General features: G+C 39.4%; 1 protein-coding gene across 1 annotated transcript in view; it reads left to right on the forward strand.

The window, feature by feature from the left end:
- Nucleotides 1-26033, forward strand: part of KCNU1 (potassium calcium-activated channel subfamily U member 1) — a 153305-nt gene that overhangs the window by 111031 nt on the left and 16241 nt on the right. The window contains exons 20-23 of the mRNA XM_049631405.1: nucleotides 15552-15648; nucleotides 19117-19341; nucleotides 20699-20885; nucleotides 25491-25562. Of these exons, the coding sequence (XP_049487362.1) occupies nucleotides 15552-15648; nucleotides 19117-19341; nucleotides 20699-20885; nucleotides 25491-25562 (581 nt within the window). The remainder of the gene's footprint in view (nucleotides 1-15551; nucleotides 15649-19116; nucleotides 19342-20698; nucleotides 20886-25490; nucleotides 25563-26033) is intronic.

A 26033-nucleotide genomic window follows, 5' to 3' on the forward strand; every position in this document is an offset into this window, starting at 1 on the left:
CTCACACAACCAGGGGAGGGGCAGAGGGAGAGTGAGAGAAAGAATCTTAAGCAGGCTCCATGCCCAGAGCCCAATACAGGGCTTGATCTCACAACCAAGAGATCATGACCTGAGCCAAAATTAAGAGTCAGATGCTTAACTGACTGAGCCACCTAGCCACCCCTACACCTAGAATTTTGACACAAACTGAGTTAAAACTTCAGATCAATTTGAAGAGAATTGCCGTTTTTTTTTTTTTTTTTTTTTTTAACGTTTATTTATTTTTGAGACAGAGACAGAGCATGAACGGGGGAGGGTCAGAGAGAGAGGGAGACACAGAATCTGAAACAGGCTCCAGGCTCTGAGCGGTCACACAGAGCCCGACGCGGGGCTCGAACTCACAGACTGTGAGATCGTGACCTGATCTGAAGTCGGCCGCTTAACCGACTGAGCCACCCAGGCGCCCCAAGAGAATTGCCGTTTTAATAATACTTAGTCTTTCAATCCATGAACATGAGATGTCTTTCTATTTCTTTAGATCTTCTTTAATATCTTTCAACGAAATTTTGCAGTGTTCATTGTACAAATCCTGGATGTCTTTTATTAAATTTATTCCTGAATATTTAAATTTTTTGATGCTGTTGTAAATGGAATTGTTTTCTTAATTTATTATCAGATTGTTGATTGCTAGTATATAGAAATACAATGTATCTTTGTTTATTGATATGTATCCTGAAAACTTGCTGAAGTTGGTAGTTTTAATAGATTTTTGTGTGTGTATTCCTTAGGATTTTACATATAAATGTAAGATTGTGTCATATGCAGATAGAGTTACTTTTACTTCTGTTTCTCTTATCTAGATGTCTTTCCTTCCTTCCTTCTTTTTCTTTTTCTTTTCTTTCCTTTTCTTTCTTTCTTTCTTTTCTTTCTTTCTCTTTCTTTCTTTCTTTCTTTCTCCCTTTCTTCCTTCCTTTCTTTCTCCCTTTCTTCCTTCCTTTCTTTCTCTCTTTCTCTCTTTCTTTCTTTCTCTCTTTCTTTCTTTCCCTGATTGCCCTACCTAGAACCTCCAGTACAATGTTGAAAAGAAACAGTGGGGTTTGTTGGGGCACCTGGGTAGCTCAGTCGGTTGAGAATCTGGCTTCGGCTCAGGTCATGATCTCACAGTTTGTGAGTGTGAGCCCTGCTGTGCTGACAGCTCAGAGCCTGAAGCCTCCTTCTGATTCTGTGTCTCCCTCTCTCTCTGCCCTCCCCCTCTCGCATTCTGTCTCTTTCTCTCAAAAATAAATAAATGTTTAAAAAATTTAAAAAAAAAAGAAACGGTGGGAGTTGGCAACTTTTGTCTTGTGCCAATCATACTGTTGTTGTTTTCTTTTTTCCTGGCATTCAAGATTCTTTCTTTGTCTTTGGTCTTCAAAGTTTGATTATAATGTAGCTATTATCCTACTTGGAGTATGATGAGATTTTTAGACATATAGTTTAAAGTTTTCATTTAATTTGGGAAGTGTTTGGTCATTATTCATTCAAATATTCTCTTTGCCCCTTTCTCTCCACTCTTTCTGAGGTTCTCATGTGTAAGTTGTTTTCTAGTTTTCTGAATCTCTGTTCATATTTCTTCATTTCCCCCCTATTCTTTATATTAAATAGTCTCCATTGACCTATATTCAAGTTTGTTGATTTATTTGTAACAGTTCAAATCTCTTGTTGAGCCCCTCTAGTATAAATATTTCCCTCCCCCCAAAAACAAATAATCCAATTAAAAATGGGCAGAAGACACGAACAGACATTTCTCCAAAGAAGACATATAGATGTCTAACAGACACACAAAAGGATGCTATACATTACTCATCATCATCAGGGAGATGCAAATCAAAACCTTAATGAGATACTACTTCATACCTGTGAGATTGGTGAAAATCAAAAACACGAGGAACAACAAATGTTGGTGAAGATATGGGAAAAAAAGGAACCTTCATGCACTGGTGGTGGAAATGCAAACTGGTATAGCCACTGTGGAAAACAGTATGGAGTTTCCTCAAAAATGAAAAATAGAACTACCATTTGATCCAGTAATTGCACAATGGGGTATTTACCCAAAAACTATGAAAACACTAATTGAAGGGGAAATATGCACCCCTATGTTTATTGCAGAATTATTTATAATAGCTAAACTATGGAAGCAGCTCAAGTGTCTATCAATGGATGAGTAGATGAAGAAGATATGGTATATACACAATGGAATGTTACTCAGCCATAAAAAAGAATGAAATCTTTCCATTTGCAAGGACATAGATAGATCTGAAAGGTGTAACACTAAGTGAAATAATCAGAGAAAGACAAGTACCATACAATTTCATTCATATGTGGAACTTAACAAACAAAACAAACGAAAAAGGGAAAAAAAGAGATAAACCAAAAAACAAACTTAACTATAGAGAACCAACTAGTGGTTACCAGAGGGGAAGTAGGTGCGGGAATGGGTTAAATAGGTGATGGGGATTGAGAGTACACTTACCATGATGAGCACTGAGTAACATATAGAATTGTTGAATCACTATGTTGTATACCTAAAACTACTATAACACTGTATGCTAACTATACTGGAATTACAATTAAAAAAAAAAACTTAAAAATATATTTTCAGTTATTATACTTTTCAACTCCAGAATTTCCATTTGGTTCTTATTTTCTATCTCTTTATTGATATTCTGTATTTGGTGAACATTGTTCTCATAATTTTCTTTAGTTCTTTAGACATGGTTTCCTCATTTTTTAAATTGTATTTATGATAGCTGTTTTAAAATCCTTGTGTAGTAAGTCCTGGGTCTGGGCTTCCACAGGGACAGTTTCTATTGACTGCTTTTTTGCTACTTTTTTGCTATGTATGGGCCATACGTCATTGATATTGGTGTCTCATAATATCTTGTTAAAAGCCACATGTTCTTAATAATAGAAAGCAGCAACTCTAGAAATTATTCCCCCCTCACCCTAGAGTTTGCTGTTGTTCATGTTCCTGTTGTTTGTCACAAAACTTTTCTGAAATAATTTTTTAAAGTCTGTATTCTCTGTGGTATGTTGACACTGAAGACTTTACACACTCACTTTCTGGTTAGCTAATGATTGCACTGAGATTCCCTTAAATGCCTCGAACCAATAAATCTCTCCACCTTTGCCAAGGGGCTCTGTGTGCAGTTGGGGAGTGCCTTCAACACCCTAGCAGTTTACATCTCTGTGTAGACTCTCCAGGGCAGCCACAAATAAGAGATCAGGGATGTCTCAAGTCTCTTGGGCATCATGTGCACAGTCCTGTACATGCATGTGCTTCCTTTTAGATTCCTAGAGTGAATAAATCAAAGCTTGTCGAGCTCCCATGGACTCCCCCTTCTCCACTTTTGCCATTTAAGGAATTTTTGGCTCTCCTTTTGTTTGTTACACTGTTATCTCTTCCTCAATATCTGCAATTTAAAGCAACTGCTACTCCCCAGTTTTGGAAAATTCTTCAGGAGTACTAGCTATTCCCACTGAGGAAAATCCGAATCAGGTCATATGAAGGCAGACCTTTATTTGTGGGTGGGTATCTCCAGGAAGCTTCCATAAAACTCAATGACATTTTATATGGGACTTTTGGGGAACCCAAGATCTGTCCTTCCCCCTCCAGTGGCTGCTAGACTGCTGATTTTGTGGATACTGAGATTGTGAGGCTGTTGGATTCTAAAGCTACGTCAGAGCTGGGAAGAGGGTAATGAGATTAAGGCAAGTTAAATGCACAAATTCACTGGGTTTTTTGTTTGTTTGTTTTGTTTGTGTTTTGTTTTGTTTTTTTGTTTGTTTGTTTTTTACCAAGACTCTGCCATTTTCCTTTAACTAAACACTCCTTAATTACTTGAAGCCTCTGGTTAATTTTCAGAATTCTGAAAAAAGTTGACTTTGGAAGTTTCTGTCCATATCTCTTGATTTTATGAAAGAATAGATTTTTGGAGGTCCTTACAGCCATTCTAGAAGTACTTCACCATGGCTACTTTTTCTAGTTTTTCATCTTCATATTAAAATTGCCATGATCCTTTAAACTGATATAAACCATCTCTTTGCAGAAACTACTCTCTTCAACAATAATTTATCATTTCTAATCTACAAATTAAAAAACCCAAACATTTTAGAATTATAGATAAGCATGCACAAATTTAACATTAACAAACGCCATAGGGACTTTGTGATATCCTTGATCTGTGCAAAAGTTATTTTTAAATGATGCCAGGATGTGTTCTAGCTCAGGGGTCAGAAAATTATGGCCTGAGGGCCAAATCCAGCCCACCACTTATTTTAGTATGGCTTGAAATGGCAGGACAGTGTGTTTAATTTGCAGTGACAGTATAGCTGTGCTAAAAGAATGCAATATATGTTGATATCAGATTAGGTACTTATTACAGTATTCCTTATTACAGCAAAGCACTGGTTTAAAAAATTAGAAAATTTAAAAAGACTGTTTAATCACAGTAAATTTGCACCCAAAGTTTGTTTATGAGTAGCTTATTTGGTAACCAAGCAAGAGAAGTCATTTATTGATGGTAAGTCAATTAAATTGTTTTTGCAACAGCCAGCAAGGGTGTCCAGAGAAAATATAATGGTGTAATACTATTAGCCCTTCAGCAGAAACAGTTGCTTGAAGAGTTGACATTGGGAGCAATAACAGTAGTTAATTAAAAAATAAGCCAAAAGATTTTGAGTGGTTTCCTTTGGCTCTTTGTGAGTCAACAAATGTTACTGATACTGTCCAGTTGTTCGTTATTAAGGGAGCCAATGCTGAATTTGAAGTAACTGAAAAATTAGCCTCTGTGAATAGTCTGCATGGCACAACTACCTGTGAAAATATCTTCAAAAAAGTTGAGAAAACACTAAGCCAGTACAATCTGAAGTGGAACCCACTAAGATGTATTACAACTGATAATGGTAAAAAATACGTGTAGAACAGAAAAAGAAAATCCTACTTAGAAAAATTTACAAAGCTTGTGAGTGCAAGGTGTGTAAACACTGTGGTTATTCATTATAATACCCATAGCAGGTGTTTTATGGGAAATACATGAATTTATCATATTTGTTTGGCCAAGAGTGTCAATGGTGAATTTCATTTGCTCTCATGGACACTATTATTAGTGCTGTGAATTTTTCTCAGAAATATAAACTCAGTATTTGATTTGCCCTACCACAAAGCAGTTCAAGAGCTTAGCATTGAAAAGATTTAATGTGATTTTTTGAGCTGTGGGTCAAAACAAATTTTTCTGGAGAACTGCCCTCAAGCACTATCATAGAACATTAAGTGGCTTCAAGACTTAGCATTCACTGTAGATTTTATAATGTTTCTTAATGAAACCAGCATCAAATTAAAAGACAAAACAAAGCTTATATGCAAAACTTATTCTGTCTAAAGTCTTTACAATTATCATTCTTTGAATCACAAATAATCCCATACTTCTTTCTATACTTTCCATCATGTCAGAAGTTACAAGAAGTGAGATCATTATCTCCACACACATTTGGAGTGGGCATATTTTCTGATCTCAGTTCCAGGAATGTTTTTTTGGTTTTGGTTTTGGTTTTGTGTTTTGTGTTGTTTGTTTGTTGTTGTTGTTGTTGTTGTTGTTGTTGTTTTACCTTGATGCAAGTGCAAAGGAAATTTCTACGTTTTTAAGTTTATTTAACTATGCAGTTGAGGCATCGCCACCTAAACTTCCATTGTAAGTGATTGATCTGCCATATAATGACCTGCCAAAAGACAAATATTGAAAGAAGAGTTTAATATAATTCTGTAAATGCCTTCTAAGTGATGCATATGCTCAATTAGAATCGTATGCTCATGGGGTACGATCAGTATTTGGTAGTACCTATCTGTGTAAACAGACATTTTCAAAGATTATATATGTTAAACCTTATTAGGGTCAGCATTAACATAAGAACATTTGCAATTAATTTTGATGACAGAGAACACTAACTATGAATGCCAATTAAGGAAGATCCCTTTAAAAATTTCTTTGTTTTGATTAGTAGATCCGTAATACAAAACTGTATTTAGTAGTAGTAGTAGTAGTAGCAATAGTAGTAGTATATTTTGAATACTATCAATGAGAGATTGTGAAAATTTAATTTCTCTCTTATATAGCTACCTGCAAAATACCACTTTTGCTTCTTGGCCTGCGATATTTCACATACTATCTCCCCAGCCACTTCACAGAAAAAAATTTGTCAACCCTTTTCTAGATAGATAGTTGACCAGTATTTTATTAGATGTCTGGAAATAATAGGTAATAATTTTAGGATAATTTCACAAAGGCAATAATTCTCATCCCAAACTTTTAGTTAAAGTTTGGGATGAGAATTATTGCCTTTGTGAAATTATCCTAAAATTATTACCTATTATTTCCAGACATCTAATTGAGGAGAGCGCCTCTTAGGATGAGCACTGGGTGTTGTATGGAAACCAATTTGACAATAAACTTCATATATTGAAAAAAAAAATAATAATAATGATGTTGATAATTTAAAAGATTAAAGAATCAAAGAGTAGAATAAAATAACCATTAAGACACCCGAAACCTGGTGTGGTTACTGTTAGACTTTTCCCAGCATCCTGAGTGAGAGAGAATAGGCTCCTTTCACATGCTCTAATGATTGAGATGGGGAGAAGATTTCACAGAGCATATAATTTCTTTTTTCTTTCACAGAGTGATGAGAGCTCAGATATAACTTGGAATCTATTTCCATGGAGATTTTGAGGTGGAGGAGAAAGAGATGATAGGAAGGCAGTTGCATTCTTTCAAAATAGTCAAGAAACTACTCATCAGGAAGGCAGATATCATTTACATTTATATTAACTGTCTATGTAATTGTATACAGATGCCAATTTATTCTAATGTGTAAAAGCCAGAGTTTCTTAGCTGAAGCCTTTGACAGTGCACTATTTGGGGTCTTCCACTTGGTCTGCATGGGCAGCAAAGAGGGATAGGCATGCACTTCTGCCTGTTGGGTGACTAGTGTTGGACCATCGGGTGTTCTTGTCCCTAGTGTGAGATAGGGCAAGAAAGATACAAGGCAAAACTCACTTACCAACATGCACAGGTTCCATGGCACAGGGGACATTTAGGTGAGACATACAAAGGAATTTTATTGCCAAAATGTGTATATATGTGCGTATGTTTGGTGGTGATTTTTAAATTACAGCAAAGTTTCCAGAAAGTTTATAGGATCATTCTCTCCTCTCCTCTCCTCTCCTCTCCTGTCTTCTCTTCTCTTCTCTTCTCTTCTCTCTCTCTCTCTCTCTCTCCCCCTCCCCCCTTCCTCCCTCCCTCCTTCTCTCCCTCCTCTAAAAGGCTGGAACTAAGTAAAGAATATTGCAAAGTTCCTTCTGGAGCTTAAGCAGTAGAGGTAAGAGGTGGAGCATCCAGATGGTTTCTTGATGCAACAGGCCTTGGCTTCAGGAAATCCAGATGTGAATGTTACCTTTATAGTCACATATAAGAAAAGTTAAGGACTTGATGTGCTGCAGAAACTTAATTTCAAATTAGAGGTGAACAGAACAAGAGGAACATTCTACTTCTTTCCTCCTTCGTTCTCATTCATCTTTAACTTAAAGAGCTAAAACATAGGGAACCTCTAAGGAGAGTGCTTGTGACCCTCCTGCCTTGTTAAGGCCATATCACTCTGCAGATCCCCTTCTATGTCCCCCATGTGAGGGAATAAAAAAACCTGACTCTACCTTTCATCCCTAATAACAGCCCCGCTTTAATCACTTCTTCTTGTTAAAGAACACTAACCACAGCCCCACAGCCTTTTCCCTCTCCCACCCCCCAGAGGCTCCTACTTCTAACTTTTCACCTTTAATCAAGGCACACCACTTAAAAAAAATAGCCTTCATGTAGTCCATTGAGCAGAAGGAGGGCCCCATGTCATGAGTGATCCCAAGTGGCCTCCACCGCCATTATCTCCATTGCTTCTTGACAGGTCACTGGTGCTAAGTAAAATGTTACAACACTCAGGATGCCTTTATTCAACAGCCTTCCCTCCAGTGATGGCTTCCAGATGGAGGAAATTTTAAAAGCCTGTGACCCTCAACACATCATTAGGTCCTTTCAGTGTTTCCAAAAACCTGTAGTCCCCAGCACACTAATAATCTCTCCTTGTTGACATTCAGCAACAAGAATGTCAGAGAAACTAAGGAATGTAGATAAGGAGACTTCACAAATAACTTCCTATTTAAAAAAGAAAATCCAGTAGCATTCATGTAACCTGCAATTATTTTTGTTTCCTCTGCACAGCTTGTATCTTTCAATGTGATAGCCCTCCCTCACCTCACACACACACACACACACACACCAGTAATATTTTGATGGATGCTATTTTTTCCTGTCCTAATTTCTTCAGTGGCGGGGGGAGGCTGTTATTATTATTGATAATTGCCCAGACCAAGCTTCTCACCCAATGCATGAGGAAATAATTTTTGTCATGCTAATCTCTGACCCAGGCTCAATCCCATAAAACCTCAGAAACTATAAATACAATTAAAAATTTGCTAGTTTGCAGATATTTCAAATTCCTACTTCCTACCTCCATATCCCACCAAAAAGGCAAAAGTCTTTTGCCTGAAATTCTCATTTGCTTCAATAATGTGTGTCAGGATCAAAAGTATCAGTAACTGACTTGATCTTTCCGTTGCTAGTCCACAGAGCAGAGAAGATTGTATCCCAAACTCTGGAAAATAGTTTTCATTTAGGTCAACCTCTGTGTTTAGAATGTCACTTGATATTTAGAAGGTGTTAGGGGGGGTAGAAAAGAGCACCCTAAAAGTATAGCCTCATGCTGAAAAGATGGGCTGTGGAGACTGTTCTCCTGAGATGTGAGGTTTGCTCTGAGCCCCAGGCTCCTCTACCCGCAGCACAAACTCCAGCCTTTATTAAAGGTACCTACTGCTTTGGGTCATGCTTCATTTGTGCTCAAATTGTAGGAAATCCCAAATGCAATATCCATAAAATATAAAGGGATTTAAATGAGGGTCTGTCTGGGGAGTGGGTGAGGAAGAGGGAAACTGTCTTTTTTTATCTTTCTCCTTGATCATCTGTCTGGTAACAATTTAAATTCTGAGGTGCCTACATGTATATTTTCACAGAAAATGCTCTGCAGAAAGCTGTCAGTTTATACCCATCAGAAATAAAGCAAAGCTTAACAGAGAGATGCTCAAGTGAAAGCTCAGATGTGGGTTTATCTACTAGAAGCACCATCTTATTATTGTCTTCACCTGGTCTGGGACCACTCTGACTTGTGTCTAATTTCTAAGCAAGATGGTGGGAAAAAACCGGCTTTGTGGAGATTTTAAACTGTAAACATTGAAATCAGAGGCCATAGATTTGATAGACTCCATCTGTAAAGCAGCATTTAAAGGCAAACTGAACACTCTATTCACAGCTGATTTGGTTTACATTAGAACACAGTCTACAGATTATGTAGACTGAAATAAGATTACACTGAATACAATGATGCCCTGAATTTTATCATGTCTCCTTTTTAAAATGCCATTCACAGATTTTTTTAAAAACAAATCATACCTACAATCTTTACTATTAAAGTTTATAATACCACCATGATTTCTTATGCAAAGAATCAAGAGACAGGAACCAGAGGCAGGAAGTTGGAAGATAGAATTCACTGGAACCTACTTGTCTTAAAACATATGGGGCTCTGACCACCCAACTGTCTTTCCTTCCACTGAACATCAACCAAATCCGCCTACAAGCAAAGAGGCAGGTTTTCTGGGCATAGTGTTTCAAGTGTTTTATTCTCCCTTCCCTTTTCCTCCCTCCCTGGGAGCTTTTTCCCATTCTGGTAGTGGAGGGTCCAGTTTTAGTGCTGAAAGTCTCCTGTACTGGGAACCTCCAGTTCTGAACACACAGCAGCAGCCACTCCCGTCCTTTCCTAGGGTTTTCCACAAGGCAGAAGAGGGCATGATGATTTAGAGATAACCACCAGCCTGCTGCCAACATATGGATTATCCCCTGAGATTTCATGGCAGGTTTTCTTGCATTCTGCCTTGTGGTAACAGAGTCTCAGCAAGGATATCTGGTCAAGCTGGTCATTAAGGTGCAGAACCAGGTGCACACTTTGCCTTTCTCATGAAAAAGGAAGTGATCACCGAGGCCTTTCTAACAAGGACAGGGCTTGTGCTCTCCTCCTTCCTAAGATTCTTACCTGGTTTCTTGGTCCCAAAAGTGTCTGAGAACTCACGGGAACCCTCTCCATTTGCTCATCTATAGGTTCCTAGGGGAATGGACTGTAAAAAAATAACCCATGTTTTTAAACCTTAAGTTTCCCTCAAGGTAAAAAACAATGCCTTATTATGAATAAGTGGCAACAAGGTGAAACCCAGAAAAATGAAATCATAACGTGGCCATAAAGGGTCATATTTGAAAATTTGACTATACACCTGTGTAGTATGTGTAAATGTGTGCAAGACAGAGAGAGAAAGAGACAGGCACAGGATAGAGTGGGAAGCACTGGTTATATAACTTGGCCCTCACATTCCCAAATTTTAGGTGATTGTCTTTTTCCTAGAACATGAAAGGTGGTAGTCAGAATTGACAAGCAATTAGTATTTTCAGATTAAGTTTAAACTGAATCACCTTGTCACTATACACGAAGTCATCAGAGAGAAGACAGCTGTAGCCTTCAAGATACAAAGTCCTTAGTAGTACCAAAGGGATCCTGGGACAGAAGATATTCCCTCCATTTTTGGTGGGAACTTGATCACTACCTTCAAGGTACAGTTTCAGTAGAGTTTTCCAAAGACTGAACCAAGAAGGGCACTGAAACTCTTGGGCACACTGACACATTCCTCCCCACTCCTTCCCAACGCTCAGCCAAGGGGCTTGTCCTTTCTATGCTAAGCCTTTAAAACTTGTTACTTTAATTTAACTCAAGTCTTGAGCAAAAAATACATTGTTCTGCAACCAGGCCAGAAAACTCTCCTAAGAATTTACAAGCCACCTATGGAGTTTTAAAAGGGCTTCAGATAGAATGGTTACATGCCAGGGTTTCCTAACACATCCAAAAATGTGGCCTGCAAAAGAGTGAGAGAGAAAAAAGAAATGTTGGTGCCTTTTAAACTTTATAATAGATACCAATGAACAGTGGAGGATATCATCCACTAGTAGATCATCTCCAAGAACAATCTAAGTCAAGTCTGTAACTTTGAGGAAATAATGACAGCAGACTTAGAGTCTTGGAAACTGTATTTCCTGACCTGACACTGACGCCTACCCCACCTTAACAGAGGATTTCCTACATGGCTTGATCTCTCTCTTCCATCAGATGTCACCATTGGAAACTGAAGGCACATGGTCCTTCGCTTCTATTTTCCTTTAAGTGATAGGATTCATGTAGGATAAGTTGCTATGCACATGGAAGAATAAAAATACTCTTCGGAATGGTTCCAGGGAGCAGAGAGGAAAGAGCCTGCCTTCCTTAGCTGGGACATGTTCACGCTTGTACTCAAAAGATAATTGGCTTCGTGCATATGAAAGCAGCTCCAAGGAAGGCAGTCATCAGCAAGGAAAGCTAGAGCCTTCATCCCCATGCTCTCTGGACATCCACCAGTGGACTGGCTACAAAAGCTGTTCTCACCCAACACACTAGACCTGTCAGCCTCTGAATATGGAAATCAGACACCTGACTCTGAGAGGAATTCAGAATTTGATGCTTCCTGGATGCTCCCAGGTGGAAGTGTCCTACTTTGCTTGCACAAAGAGAAGCCCATCTTGTGACCAGTGAACTACCCTGCCTTCATCCTAAATATGTCTGCTGAGGGCCCTCTCAGGGAACTCCTACCATATTTCTTGCCAGTTTCTCCTATACAGAAAGGTCCTTCACCCTGGAAACTTCTACCTCTGGTTAGGGTGTGGCTTTTCCTTTTTGCCCTGAATGACCAGGATGGTGTTCTGTGGCACCTCTTGCCTCCAATAGCATCAACCTTTATGTTCTAATCTTCATTTCCTAGTTATAAGACTGCTAGTGCTGCACATTCCCATAGGTGATTTATTATTCTCTTTAGGAAGGTATATTTCTGCAAGGATCATGTCATTTGCAAGGCATACGACAGAAGGGAGCTTTAGTTAAGAGATGGTGAAATAAGTTGCATCAGGTTTTGCTTGGCAAGGACACCAGATGGATGCCTTTATGATGAAGTGGGGCTCCTCCAGCCTTTTCTTTTATGCAGGTCTCCAACAGGTGTTTCCTCTAAGGCATATCTGTTTTCCATAACATCAGAATGAAGAAAGATGTTGTCTGTGACAGCTTGTGTACATAGATCATGCTTTTATTATGATAGAAAAGTGTACAGCGATTGATTTTGTATCCCGAGTCAAGCTAAAATGTGCTGGGGAGAAGATTATTCTCCTTTTGCCTAAAAGACCAGGAGTCCTCGTTATGGCGATGGAGGAAGGGGCAGGAAGAGGGAGAAGGAGGGGAAAAGTGAAAAGGCTGAAGAAAGTGACCAGAAGGAAAACAGTAGCAGTTTTTGCACACTTGAATGAAGAGAGCGGAGAGCAGGAAGCCACCTCCCTGAAGGTAACCTGGGTATATTATATCAGTATCTGAGGGATGGTGTCTAGGAATCTATCTACACGTGGAGAGAAAAGTAGGTTGCATGAATGAGTACCATAGCCAGTTCTCCAGATCCTGATAAAAATCAAAAACAGACTCATCTTAGGTATGTCCCCTGGTGAGTTTCTTTAACAAGCCTGGCATAAAGCCATCACCACAGTTCTATCTAGTACCATTAAGAGAGCCTGTATGGCTCTTAGAATTAGGAGTTAGAGCTCACTAGTTATGGAATTTGTACACAAATTCTAAGAGCCGTATTTAAACCACCAAAAGCCATGTTAATTTGAAAGAACAAGATAACCCATTTTGGTTAAACTGACCTTGAGGCTTGCGTTGCAACATTCTCTGGCTAGGTAAATGACTAGAATCCACCAGGTTTATAGGGAGTCTTAAATGGTGATGAAGATAAAGGATTGCACCTCAGTCTTGGCCAATCTCACTGGCAATAAGCTCTTAATTTCCAAACCCTTCTCCCATGGCAGCTTCTCTGTCTGGGTCTTCTGACACTTCTAAGCTGACAATCTTAAGTTTAAGTAAGTTCCTTTGTCTGAAAAATTATGACTTAAGATAGCAATTTAGAAACTGACTTGGTTAAAGACATCAAAATTGCTTGATAATTATCTTACAGTCTGAGCCTTTGGGCCAGGTGTTGAATAACAAGCTGTATTAATTCACAGAAAGAAAAAAAAACCTTCACCTGCAGCACAGAGTGCAATATGTTGTATTTCTCCCAGGATGTTTGATAAAATCTCACAGGAGAGTACTCTCATAATGTACTCATTACTGGGGCCGAACCTATCATGTGACATTGTACAGTATGTCCCAAAAGGTGTTTCAAGAGATAGTGACAGGAATTTTTAAATTGGTAAATGAATATATCAAATAAGTAAATGGTAAACATGTGTGTGGTCTAACAAGTGTGTGAAACACTGGATTATATAAACTTTCAAGGATTTCTTTTTTGCGAGACTTTTCTGAACCTTTCATACGCTAAGGCACAGTGTGAATCACAAAGAGAGGGCATCTTTCTCAAAGGTTATTTGACTGCAGAAAGCATTTCCTCAGGACTTCTCCAGTTACTACAATTCTGTGCAACATGTCTTTTAGAAAAGGCATTTCTGTCAGAAGAAGATGCATTTATGCTATGGTAACAACCACGAAATCTTAGTGGCTTAGCACCACAAAGGTGTATTTCTTTTTCCCGTGACACGTCCAACACAGGTCAGTGAGGCCAGGGCCCTCTGCTCCACTTGGGTGTTCATATTGTCAGGCTGGCTGGTCATCACTTAAGCAGGTTACAAGAGAGCCTGAAGAATCACACAGGAGTGTGTCACTACCTGAGCCATCACTTCTCACATTTCATTGGTCAGAACTGGTCATGTGACTCCACAGCTGCCCATATACTAAGGAAGGAAAGGGAAATTGGGTATTCTGAGCACCAGTAATGTCAACCTTAGCAGTATATTGAAACACCAGCTTTACTGTTTGTTAGCACTTTGACTTTTATCCATAAAACAAGGAGTGGTCTTTAAAGTGTCTGGCAGAGACTACAATGATCATTAAGTATTTCAGTTACTCCCTATGCTCTGTTAAAGCTAGCAGGAGCCATCTGACTAGGTTTGGCCACTGGAATGTAAGCAAAAATGATGGCATGTCACTTTGGGCCAATGAAATTAAAAGCCCGGTCTTGGGGTGCCTGCGTAGGTCAGTGGGTTAAGCGTCCAACTTTGGCTCAGGTGAGCCATCTCATGGCTTGTGAGTTCAAGCCCTGAATCGGGCTCTGTGCTGACAGCCCAGAGCCTGAAGCCTGCTTCAGATTCTGTGTCTGCCTCTCTCTCTCTGCCCCTCCCTGGCACATGCCCTGTCTCTCTCTCCTTCCAAAATAAATAAAACGTTAAAAAAATTTTTCAAAGCCCAGTCTTGATTCTCCAGTTCTTTTCCCTTGCCTTAACGACTGAGAAGGATGTGAGTTCAAGGTGTGTGAACCTAAGATGGTATAGCCTCTGTGCCCTTAAAGGTTGGGATGGCTGCATGGACTACAGGCACCTGCTTGCCTGAGGAAAATACATGGTGTGAGTGAGAACCCGGGTTATGTTCAGCCCCTGGAATTTTGAGGTTATTTCTGCAGACTAAGCCTTGATTCTCCTGACTCAGATAGTCTCTTTCAACTCCGAACTTTCTGTGCTTCCAGAAGGGTTTCCTCTCTTCTCTACTGAGCAAATATTCATTCCTTTGGATGCGAGGAGATTTTTCCAAAGATCATCTAACGCTTTCAGTGGTTGAGCATATCCATGACAAGCATTGTGCCCAACTCCAGTGTGGGGTGATCACGTGGAGGGCTTTGCCAAGACTTAAACCAAGATTAGAGCAGAGTTTAGTCAAATGCAGGCAAGGGATGGAAGCTGTAAAGAATGCAAAACACATGGAGTAAGTGAGGTTGTTTCAACAGGGCCTCATATTCAACAGGGCCTCATACACAAAGATATAGAAAAGAGAGGGGAGGAAAACAGGCCAAGGAAAGAGACAGCATTCATGACTCAATCTCACAGCCTTTTAAATTCTATATTCAGGTGCCCAAAACACCTCCCATGATTTCTTCATCACTGCAGTAGCAAAATTAAGAGCAAAAATAACTACCTTTAAGGCAGTATAAATGTATAAAAGTATAAATGTAATGCAGTATAATGTAAGGTAAAAGGAGAGACTGATAGGTCTGTTAAATACACACACACAACAGGCTTAGTATGTCTTCAGCTGTGATACACTCATTGGTGTCCTTCAGACATGAATCTTTATTCGGGACTCTCACAGACTGAAGGTCACTTTCCTTGTGTTGTTTGCACTTTGAGTGCAAGGTTCTAATGAGTCTGACATCTTGGCTTTGTTACATTAGTGCCCCAAACGTTCTCAGCTAACTCTCCATTCTCCCTACTTAGGACTTTTCTGTATGAACCAGAACCGGGTTGTGACCAGCTTGATGAGAGCGGCATGTTTCACTGGTGCAGAGCAATTGCTTTGGACAGAGTGATTCTGGTAGGTGATCTTGCACCAAATCTCAAATAAAATAAAGCTAGTCATCTAGGGAAAGTAAGTCCTTACACTAGTTATAAGCGCCTGCCATTTCTCTTTGTACACTGTGAATTTCAAAGGAAGGACACATTCCTCTCCACCCATATGAATGGTATGCAGGGTAACAGATGTAACATTTGACAAAGACAATGTGGGTAATATGCTGGGATTTGAAGCAATCAGATCAGATTGTTCAACTACTTTTTCCCTCCTTTCAGGGTTTAGCTGAGTCAGTTATTTAGAATAATGTTCTCCTGACACTTTGCTGTTTTGCTAGTAAATCTAATTAATTTCAGTGCACCAGGGAAACCATTTACAAGAACTCTGAAGCCTTTCTTTTTTAAAAAGTAAATAAACATTATCCTAATTATTGGTTTTAAAGTTTGGATTTTCTATAGTGGTTTTTCTTAAAGCCGGCTGTACTTAAGCGTAATACATTAGGCAAGAGTGTATCTCCCAGATGCATAACCTGGATGAATCCTAATAGATATTAGAATCCTGTCCCTGCCTCTGTTTTCTCAAGGAAATGAACTAACTCAATTTACTGAAATGCCAGCAACTAAGATGTAAAAAGTCTGTATCCTAATCCAGGCTCTGACACCTGCTTTCTGGATCCTCATCTATTCTCATTTTCCAGAGTTAGCATAATCTCAGTGGTGTACTTGCAAGCAGTTGTTGGTAAATATAACTGATAAAAGTGATTATATGTTGTATGAACCCTATATCATTTTTTCAACTATGACTAATTGATAATTATATCTTTTTCTTGCTTTCCAAAAGTAGTTCAGTTCACTTTTCTTCTGTTAGACACACACACACACACAGAGAGAGAGAGAGAGAGAGAGAGAGAGAGAGAGAGCTCTTGTGGCTTGGTACCAGTGTCCTGACAGAATATGTTCCAATTTTTGTAAAAGCCTGATCAATCATTTGATCAGAAGCACAAAATTGTCAGAACTGTCATATCAACTAGAACACTATTAGGATTGCGGCTGAAATTCACCATTTCAGCAATGATGTCTTATTCTAAACTAAGCAAAATAAACTCCGTTGAGTAGGAAGATAAACATGTTTTCAGTGGGAGGGAAATCATTAGAAAGGTTGAGAAGTTGGTTGCAGATGGAGGTATCCAAGAGACCAAGAAATAGAAATGGCAGATGTTTTATCATACCTATTTCTTAAGCACAGAGACAGGTTGCCATGATAGATAGCTCCTTTCTGACGCTTGATGTAGAATATAGTTCAGAACACCAACTAAGTCTTTTGATAAGTTTAAAAGGGCTTCTAGTTTAAGAAATTCTAAAGGTTTGAAACTTGTGACCATAGAGGAGAAATGTCCATACTGCAGAATTCAAGGGGTCTTCGAATTTGGTTTGGTTTGTGGAAGGGTCAAGTGGAAGTGGTTGGCTTAAGTTACTTTGAACAAATAGTGCACCCTCCACTTCCTCCCAAAGCTGCCATCTTTCTCAATTGGGAGACAGTTTTGTGCCACAGTTTGTTGGAGAAATTGCCTCTCTAGCTGTGCCCATTAATGCACTCTGCCATGCATCTTGTTTATAATTGTTTAGTTCTACTCAGAAGAGCGATAGTTGGACTTCAGGCATATTACATTAAATACCGTTAGAGGCTTCATTATTCAAGTTACAACTAATCGGATTAGCGAGAGACAATTATTTAATAGATTTGGTTAAGATTCACATCACTCTCTAGGAAGGCTCTCCAGACAAGTAGCTTTATTTCCCCTCACAGGGCAATTCCCTCTGAAAAGAGAGTATTTCCTCATATATGCTAATTTGACAAACTAATTGTGGAGATGTCAGATGTTACTTATTTATCTGGTTAGATTTTATCAGCCCGTGTTTCACAGAAGCTTGTCATTTAACCCAGCTAAGGACGGACGTGAGGGAGGATGATGTATCCATTTGAAGTATTCTGAGTCTTCATGAGCAGACAAATGTAGAACACACTCATACATGAAATGCTTTTAAATGCATTTAACTTGTTCTCTACCACCTTCCAAGAGTCCTCCTTTGAAACTCTAGGAATTCGATAAGATTCAGAGTTGATTAATAGGTATTGAACAACAGCTAATTAGTTGAGCATTACATTTTCAATATGGTATTTAATTTCTACAACAGAATTCACTCTTATTATTTTTTTTTAAATTTTTTTTTTCAACGTTTTTTATTTATTTTTGGGACAGAGAGAGACAGAGCATGAACGGGGGAGGGGCAGAGAGAGAGGGAGACACAGAATCGGAAACAGGCTCCAGGCTCCGAGCCATCAGCCCAGAGCCTGACGCGGGGCTCGAACTCACAGACCGCGAGATCGTGACCTGGCTGAAGTCGGACGCTCAACCGACTGCGCCACCCAGGCGCCCCTCACTCTTATTTTTAAACCATTGAAACTTACAGAAATTGAGGGTGAGAGGGTGAAACTAGTTTGTTCGTAGTCATACAAAAGAATACAGAATCAGGTCTTCCTCCAGATCCACTGCTCCTTCCAGCCCATCCCAGTGTCACTAGAGAGGACCTTGACTCATTCCCTGGAAGAAATCAGACAAAGGCTCAACATGAGTTTCCTACAGGAATATCATCTCTCTCTTTTTTTTAAAGTGACATTTATCATTCTTAAAAGTCTCTGTGAATGTGGGAGAAACCTAACCTAAATATTTTTCATGTACATTATTACTTTCAACTTAGAGATATTAAAGAAACGTTAACAACTGGTGCTGTTGATGATAGTGTGGGACATGTATAAATGCTTGATCTCAGATGGAATTTTTGTGACCTTTTTATTTCTTTTGTGCACTTTGCATAGGAATTTCTTCAACTTTGCAAAGCATCTGTTGAATCAGTTTGGTGTATTAGGTGGAACCATATAAAATGACCAATATTCAACCATTTTTGGCCCGTGAAAAGCCAATTTCACATGTTCCAAACTAATGGATATTTTCGTATATACAAAAATCCACTGAAAACTGAAGAATTTTATACAACCTGACGTGATCTTCAGGGCTCACTAGAAAACATAAATTTAGCAAAGGAACTTGTAATGTTTTAGCTTTCCATCGAATCTCACTATAGCACATACAAGGCCAAAAACATGTAATGACAATAAAAGATGTGTTCCCCATTTGGTTCTATGATGTCACACCTCAAGGAATGACACTTATTTGAGTTTTAATTGATGTACTCCAGGCTAATAAAAGACTTTAAACAGTGGAGTCAGAAGGAACTCCACAAAAAGATAAAAAGTAGAATTGCCCCAAGGCAGATAAATTCCATTTTTATGAGCAATTTGCAGAATTACATTATCCTTGTGGAAGTACTCCTGTGGATGTACCTAGAAGTATTGGTATGAGGGGAAGGAGCCCTCTTTGAGAGACTCAGCTTGTTTCTAAAACTGACCAGACTCTGGCCTGCTTATGCTTAGAAACGAATGGACAAGTCAAAACATGAGTTTCGGAACCATGTGGTAGCATGTGTCTTTGGAGATGCCCACTCCACGCTGATGGGGCTTCGGAATTTTGTAATACCCTTGAGAGCTAGCAGCTATACCCGGCAGGAGCTGAAGGACATTGTATTCATCGGATCTTTGGATTACCTGAAGAGAGAATGGGTGTTTCTCCGGAATTTTCCCCAGATATACATTCTTCCTGTAAGTGTCACATAGAGTGAATATTTGTATTCACTAATGGCACTAGCATTAATAATAACAAAATAATAGCTTGTAGTTATATAGTGCTTACTGCTATCAAAAACTATTCTAAGCATCTTACGTAAAGTAACTCATTTAATCCTCAAAGTAATCCTATGGGGTAGATTGTGAAAGTGTTGAACTTTGGGCACAGAGAGAGTAAGTAAGCTGTCCAAGTTTACACCACTGGTAAGTAGCAGAACTAAGACCTAAATCTAGACATTTTGGCTCCTGGGTTTATGCTCAGGATCCACTGCATGTTATGTTTTATGTTTATTATTATGTTTTATGGTTTTTATATAACAGTTTCTCTGCATTTCTGAATCTGATTCTGACTTAATAGCTAAAGCTAATAGCTAAGCCTTTGTGTTCCAACTTTCTCGTCTTTTCTGGAGACACATCTAATCTGGAACACAATGCCACACAGTCCTTGATAGATGTATGAAAAGGAAGAATTCGGTTTACATTTATGAGAAATGGATCGGTTCTGCATATATGACATTGTGGTTGTAATTGTATTTGCTCTGAACCTTTATAGGTCTGTATGCCATTGTATCCCTCTCTTTCCCTGGATTAAAAAAAAAATATGGCAGTGTGAAATGCACCAAAGCATGTAATATTTTTCATGAAATGATGCTGGCAACGTGTAATATTTTTCAAATTTCAAAAATGGTTCCGTCAAGGAACAAATTTCATTTCCCTTTAAAAAAGGCACCACAAAGTTCTCTGCACTGCACCCTTTTATTAGGCCAGAGAAAGGAAGACAGGAAGAGAACCGGAAATCTCCAGATCCAGCTAGTGTTAGGAATTACCAGTATTCTAGTCTAAGCTTCCTGAGGGCGGGATCAGATCTATCCCTGTGTCTCCACCAAATTGGGAAAGAAGTAACCACCACTATGCTAGTTAACCCAGAGAGTAACAGGAAAGGTCAGCTACAAACAAAATTGTGGGGATGCAAAATTTGCCTTTAGATCCATAACTTCTCCTTTCTCTGAATGTTTCCTGTTATCCCTAATTTGCTTCTCCCACTTGAGTCATCTGAATGGATGTGGGCTCTTCTGTCTCCACCCTCCTTTGGCTCATCCAGACTTGCTCTCAAGAAAGGGCCTGTGAAATTTAGTCACACTAAGATATTAATGATCAATGAAGCTAAATGTGTTCAAATATCAGGTAGCTGAGTCTTGAAACCAAGTCAATGGAGGCTAGAGAGGCTTTGGCTGAAAAATTGGCATCACCCACAAAGAGCCATTACCCTGAGCCATGATATAAATTCCCTCCATCTGAGAAGTCCCTCCTCTACTGGGTTTTCTCTCATTAGGGATCTGCACTCTTTCCTGAAGACCTCCGCGCAGCCAACATAGAGGAATGTTCCATGTGCGCTGTTCTATCCTCCTCATCCAAGGCTTTGAGCAGCCCAGCTTTGGTAGACACAGAGACCATCATGGCTACCCTCAACATTGGATCACTGCGGGTTAGCTGCGCTCCCAATATGCCTGAAGAACCATGTAAGAACAACTCCCTGACAGGAGGAGGCTAGAGAGAATGGAACAAGGAAAGAGAATTAACTCCTCTCTGAAGTATTTTGATAATGGGGAGGAGGAGACATTGGGCCAGATAGCCTTGAAGTTCCCTTCCAACTCTGAGAATTCTATAATGGAAGTAGCAGACAGTTCAGTCCTTGGGGATCCTAAGTCAAATGAAAACTAAGTCTGTATTCTAAATGGAATGCATGTAACACTATTTTCCAATTTTAAGAAAAATCACTGAATTTTAGTGCTGTTTTTGTTGCTGTTATTAAATATTAGTTAAGATAGAAATTGGCATATTATTATAATTAATAACATTTAGTAGTAGTAGCAGTAGTAGTATCAATCCTCATTGGATCTTAGAGTTGTTTCCATACTCTTCCTAGTTTCATGTTTGAGAGAATGAAGTATAACTCTCTCTTACTCTTTGAAGATGCTTTTAATATATGAATTGTACAAGATTATCTCTAAGGTCCCTTTCAACTTCTACAGACTAAAAATGTTGTATTGCAGCTTCAGATTGGAAAGAGATGGTGAGAAGCAGGATCTGTTCAGGATGGGGATCAAGTCTCTTCCTCCTTTGTATTCCTCTTAGTTCCTAGTACAACTATGGTCACTTAGATGCTTACCACATACACACTGAATTGCAACAAATAAGCCAGTAAGATGGACTCTTGAGCCCTTATATTTGACTGTACCCAAGTGTTCAAGGTAAATTCCCACTAAATATTGTGGTTTTCCTTCTCCTCCCAAATGGGAAAAGGCTTACTATTAATTTGTTTCCAAAACTGAGTACTAGACACTCAACCTAATATGAAAGTACTATTTCCGAAGAATTTTCTGTATCTAAAACAGATTTTCAACTCAACAAATAAAAGTAAATCATGGTTGGGGTTCCCTGAATCTAGCCATTTCCCTTGGGAATGTTGATCCTCTGTATCAGGATCAGGAACTTAGTCCTTTAGCCACATAGCTGTTGACCACTTTGCATGGAACTTGGAACAGTCAGACATCAACGGCATCGCAAGGCTTTCATGATTATTGTTTTGGATAAAAATGTTCATGAATCAAATTAGGAAACCAAAAGAACTCTCTCTGACTCCTAGGTGCTGTTGCTAGGTGAGAACATAAAAGGGTCTTGGGACAGAGGAATAAATGAGCAATCTAGCCTAATCTCTGGTAGGTGAACTGAGCCAGCTACCTGAGACACCCTCACTAAGCAATGAAAGCCCACTCAGCACCCAGAGTTTCAGGGTGTTTTGCAAAGCAGGCTAATAACAAAGCACTTTATGAATATCAAAGTGCCATGGAAATCCAGACTGAGGCTGTATGAACCATATCTCTGCTGAGCAAATCAAAAAATGCTGTTGTGCTCTGCACATAAAACCTTAGCTTAGCAATTAGGCTCACTCAGATTTACACACGATTTGTGTGTGATATATGTGTGAGTGGTGTGTGTGTGTGTGTACCCACCATGCTTATAACTTTCTATAATTGGACAAAGAAGAAGTATTCTTCTTTGTATTATTAAAGTATTATTCTACTTTAAAGGCAAAGTCATCAGTATACAAATGAAAATGCCCACTTAAGCCTGGGATAAACTGACATTGGCCATTGAGTTAATCATCTCGGTGACTTGTCCTTCCTATCATTACTTTCACTTCATCTCACATCTTATATAGGCTAGAAAGAGAGAAACCTATGGATTTAATTCCACTTTCCTTTATTTCTAGTGATTTTTATCCCTTTGCTTATTCATTAATTCAACAAAACAATATTGATTTGGTATGATGTGCCATGTACTCTGTTACAGGCTAGAAGGATGCCCTCAAAGGAGAAAGATTAATTGGTAGAAGGAGGTAAAAGAGAGAAGGAAAAAGTTTTGGAAAGGAGGCAGAGAAAATGAAGACATATCAAAGTATTTCAATTGTTATGAAGTATGAGTACATGCTTTCCCCAAAGATAAAAGGAAAGGTTTAGAGAAAAATGTATTGTGGGAGCCTTGCAAGGTTTCTTTTAGGGATATCATCATACCCAACTGTGTGACCAGGAAATGGAGACCTAGACAGGCTCTACTGCGCCACCTAACGAAGGTCATTGAGTCTGCTTATCTGCTGGCTATAACATCAGTAAAGTCACGTTATGAGCACCCAAGAATAGTAAAGGATCATTACTCAGATTTTTCATCAATTACTCTGGCATTATAGAAATCTACTCGGAGTTTATATAGAGAAATTCTGAAGCCTTGAAGAAGCCTGTTTGGCTCTCTTAACCATTCTTCCCATTTCATGTGAATACCATTCTTGTACCATCACTAAGAGATAGAGATGAGAATATACACTTCCAAGAACTGACAGTATAAAGGACTATGAAATTCTGCCAGGAGTCAGAAAACATCTTGCATGCTGAGCACCAACATAAGACTAGCCAATGGGCAGTTTGCTCTCCTTTCCTCTAGGACAGGGGTTATCAACCAGGGGCAGTTCCCCTCTCCCCTGCCACCCTTCCACCCAGAGGTCATCCGACAATGCCTAGAGACAGTTTTGGTTGTCCCAACTTGATGGGATACTATTGGCATCTAGTGAGTAGAGGTCAGAGATGCTGGTAGACATCCTATAATGCACAGGGCAGCCCCGCATGATTTAAAATAATAATAACAACAAAACCTTTTTGGCCCCAAATGTCAATAGTACCAATCAGAAACCTTGCCCTAGCATATCTGGTGAGATTCTTGTGGGATAAGCAGGCTTTTCCACATCTTCGCAGTCATGATAAACTTATATGTGAAGGCCATCTAAGACTACCAAGGCTATTCCATACAGTGATTCACCAAGGGATGTTGGGAGTTGGGGACAGCAGAGTGAGGACTTTCTTAAGGATCAGTAAGAACGCCAGGCCTTCTGGACATTTCTGTGGGAAACTTTAGGTTTTCCAGTGACGTTCTAATTATTGCCCTGTCACATCACAGGGAGAGCAGGTTGGCAAACCTAGGTATTGAACTAAATAATCTGTGGCATAATCTAAACATATAATGGTAATTAAGTCTGACAACTTAATATGCTACTGAAATTTAAATGTACAGTAGTAATCTACAATTAAGCAATCTTTTATAATAGCACCCTGCCAGACTGGAAGATTTCAGGTATAATACTATGTACTATTACATAGCAAAAATATTGACAATTAGTGAAATATATCCAGGCTATGATCTGACACATACTCAAATTAACCATTGCTCTACAAGACAAGAGGGAGTTAAGGCAGAAATTCAGTTGCTGTCCTTCAGCTGGTGTCCAAATCAGTTATTTCAACTGATAAGCATGTGTATGCACCTAGTAAGAACATTTGAGATCGAAGCCTCTGACTATATATACTTAATTCACAGATTTGATAGGACTGTGGTAAAATCCTGATTGCTCTATAGTTTCCACTGCTCACAGCAGCCAGAGGGATCTTTTATAAATATTTAACAGATAATGTCAGTTCCCTACTTTACACCCTATAATGGTGACCCATGACAATTATAGGAAAATCACACAGGGTTTTGGAGGCCAATTGGGAGTTTGAATTTTCTCCTACTTCATCTTATTTATACTGACTCTTTCCTGCTTTGTATCCCTTATCCCATTCCCTCTGCCCATTCCCCTTCCATATCCCTCAGGACTCCATTCAAACATCCAAGAGACCTCTCTTCAAACCCTATCAAAGCATCACTTCTGATGAGATCATTGTGCGTGTGTTTCTTTTTTAAGTGGACCCCAGCTTCCCATCTCTCTCTTCCCTTTTCATCCTTTACATTTTTTTAGTGTGGCTCAGAGACCGAAACCCTGGTGTTCATCTGGGTTTTGAACCTTCCTGTTGTTCCCTGCAAGGTAGCACTGTGTTTCAGGCTGGTGCCATGCATTGCTGTGTTTTGGAGTCGAGGCCCACAGAGGAAGTGAGTCGAGGCTCACCTCCTAACACAGGAGGGAAATCTGTCTGTAAACTGAAAGCAAAGCTCAGAGGCCCCAAGTCACATCCTGCCCATCTTTAAGGAAGTCCCAAGGGATTTAGGATTGAGTCAAGCCAACCAGAGATGGGAGGCAGCCAGTTCTGCTAAAGAAGAAAGAAGACATGAGCATTGCCTCATGGGCACCCGGGTACCCAGAGAATATCGCAAAGAAGCCAAGAGCACTAGGAGCCAGAAACTAGTGGTAGTATCTCCAGAAGCACTGGTGGGGAAGCACCACCATTTATTCATGGTTCCCTAAAAGTTCTGCAAGCAAATGGATGTGGATTGAGGCACAGCCTGTCTGAGCCATTACCCAGCACTACCACTCCATGCAGAATAATCATATTTTACTTTGTCATCAATAAGCAACGACTGGGAGAGCTTCACTTTTTTGTAGTTCATTTGAAATGCCATTTAAAACACACACCACTTCTCAAAAGGAAATGCTGAGGAGGCCCCAATTTTCTTTCCCTTAACTTTGTTAAGATAAAGCATCAAGTAACATGGCATGCATTTACATCCTTGCCAAGTCTTAAAAGCCACTTTGTTTGCATTTATCAATCTCTTTTCTTTGTTGTGTGTGTTCACAAAAGGGACTTCAGAGTGTTTCACCGGATTTCCTGAGAAACTAAAATTCCGAAGAATCCCCATCCTCACTGAACTGAGTAAGTTGTGTTTCAAGGATAAAATTCAAGGGAGAAATCTTTGTGATCTAAGAATCCACAGTCAAAGGACAGAAGAATCAGAATGGGGCCCAGACAAACATTAAGTGTTTGGACATTACATTGGGCTTTTACACAGCTGGTGACATCATCAAGCAGAGCCTGTTGTATCTGGGTGTCAGAGTGCAGGAATAGCATCTGCCTTCTCCTTTTGTTCAGTGACCAGGAGGAGATCAGCCACTGGCTCAGTCTGTTTGGAGGAAATCTTTTGTGGGAGGGACCGTGGATTTGAAGACTTCTAGGAAGGATCTCCCAATACTCACTTACCTACCCATCATGGGACTTTAAATCAGGCATCTTCCTTTCCTGTAGTGACACCGGGGCCAGGATACCAGGGTGATGCAAATGAGGCACTTGGGGTACAGATTTTAAGGATGTGTCCACTCCTGGGGTTCTTAAATTTTGTGTCCCAGG

The sequence above is a fragment of the Panthera uncia genome, chromosome B1, assembly GCF_023721935.1.
Source record: "Panthera uncia isolate 11264 chromosome B1, Puncia_PCG_1.0, whole genome shotgun sequence".
Taxonomy (NCBI): domain Eukaryota; kingdom Metazoa; phylum Chordata; class Mammalia; order Carnivora; family Felidae; genus Panthera; species Panthera uncia.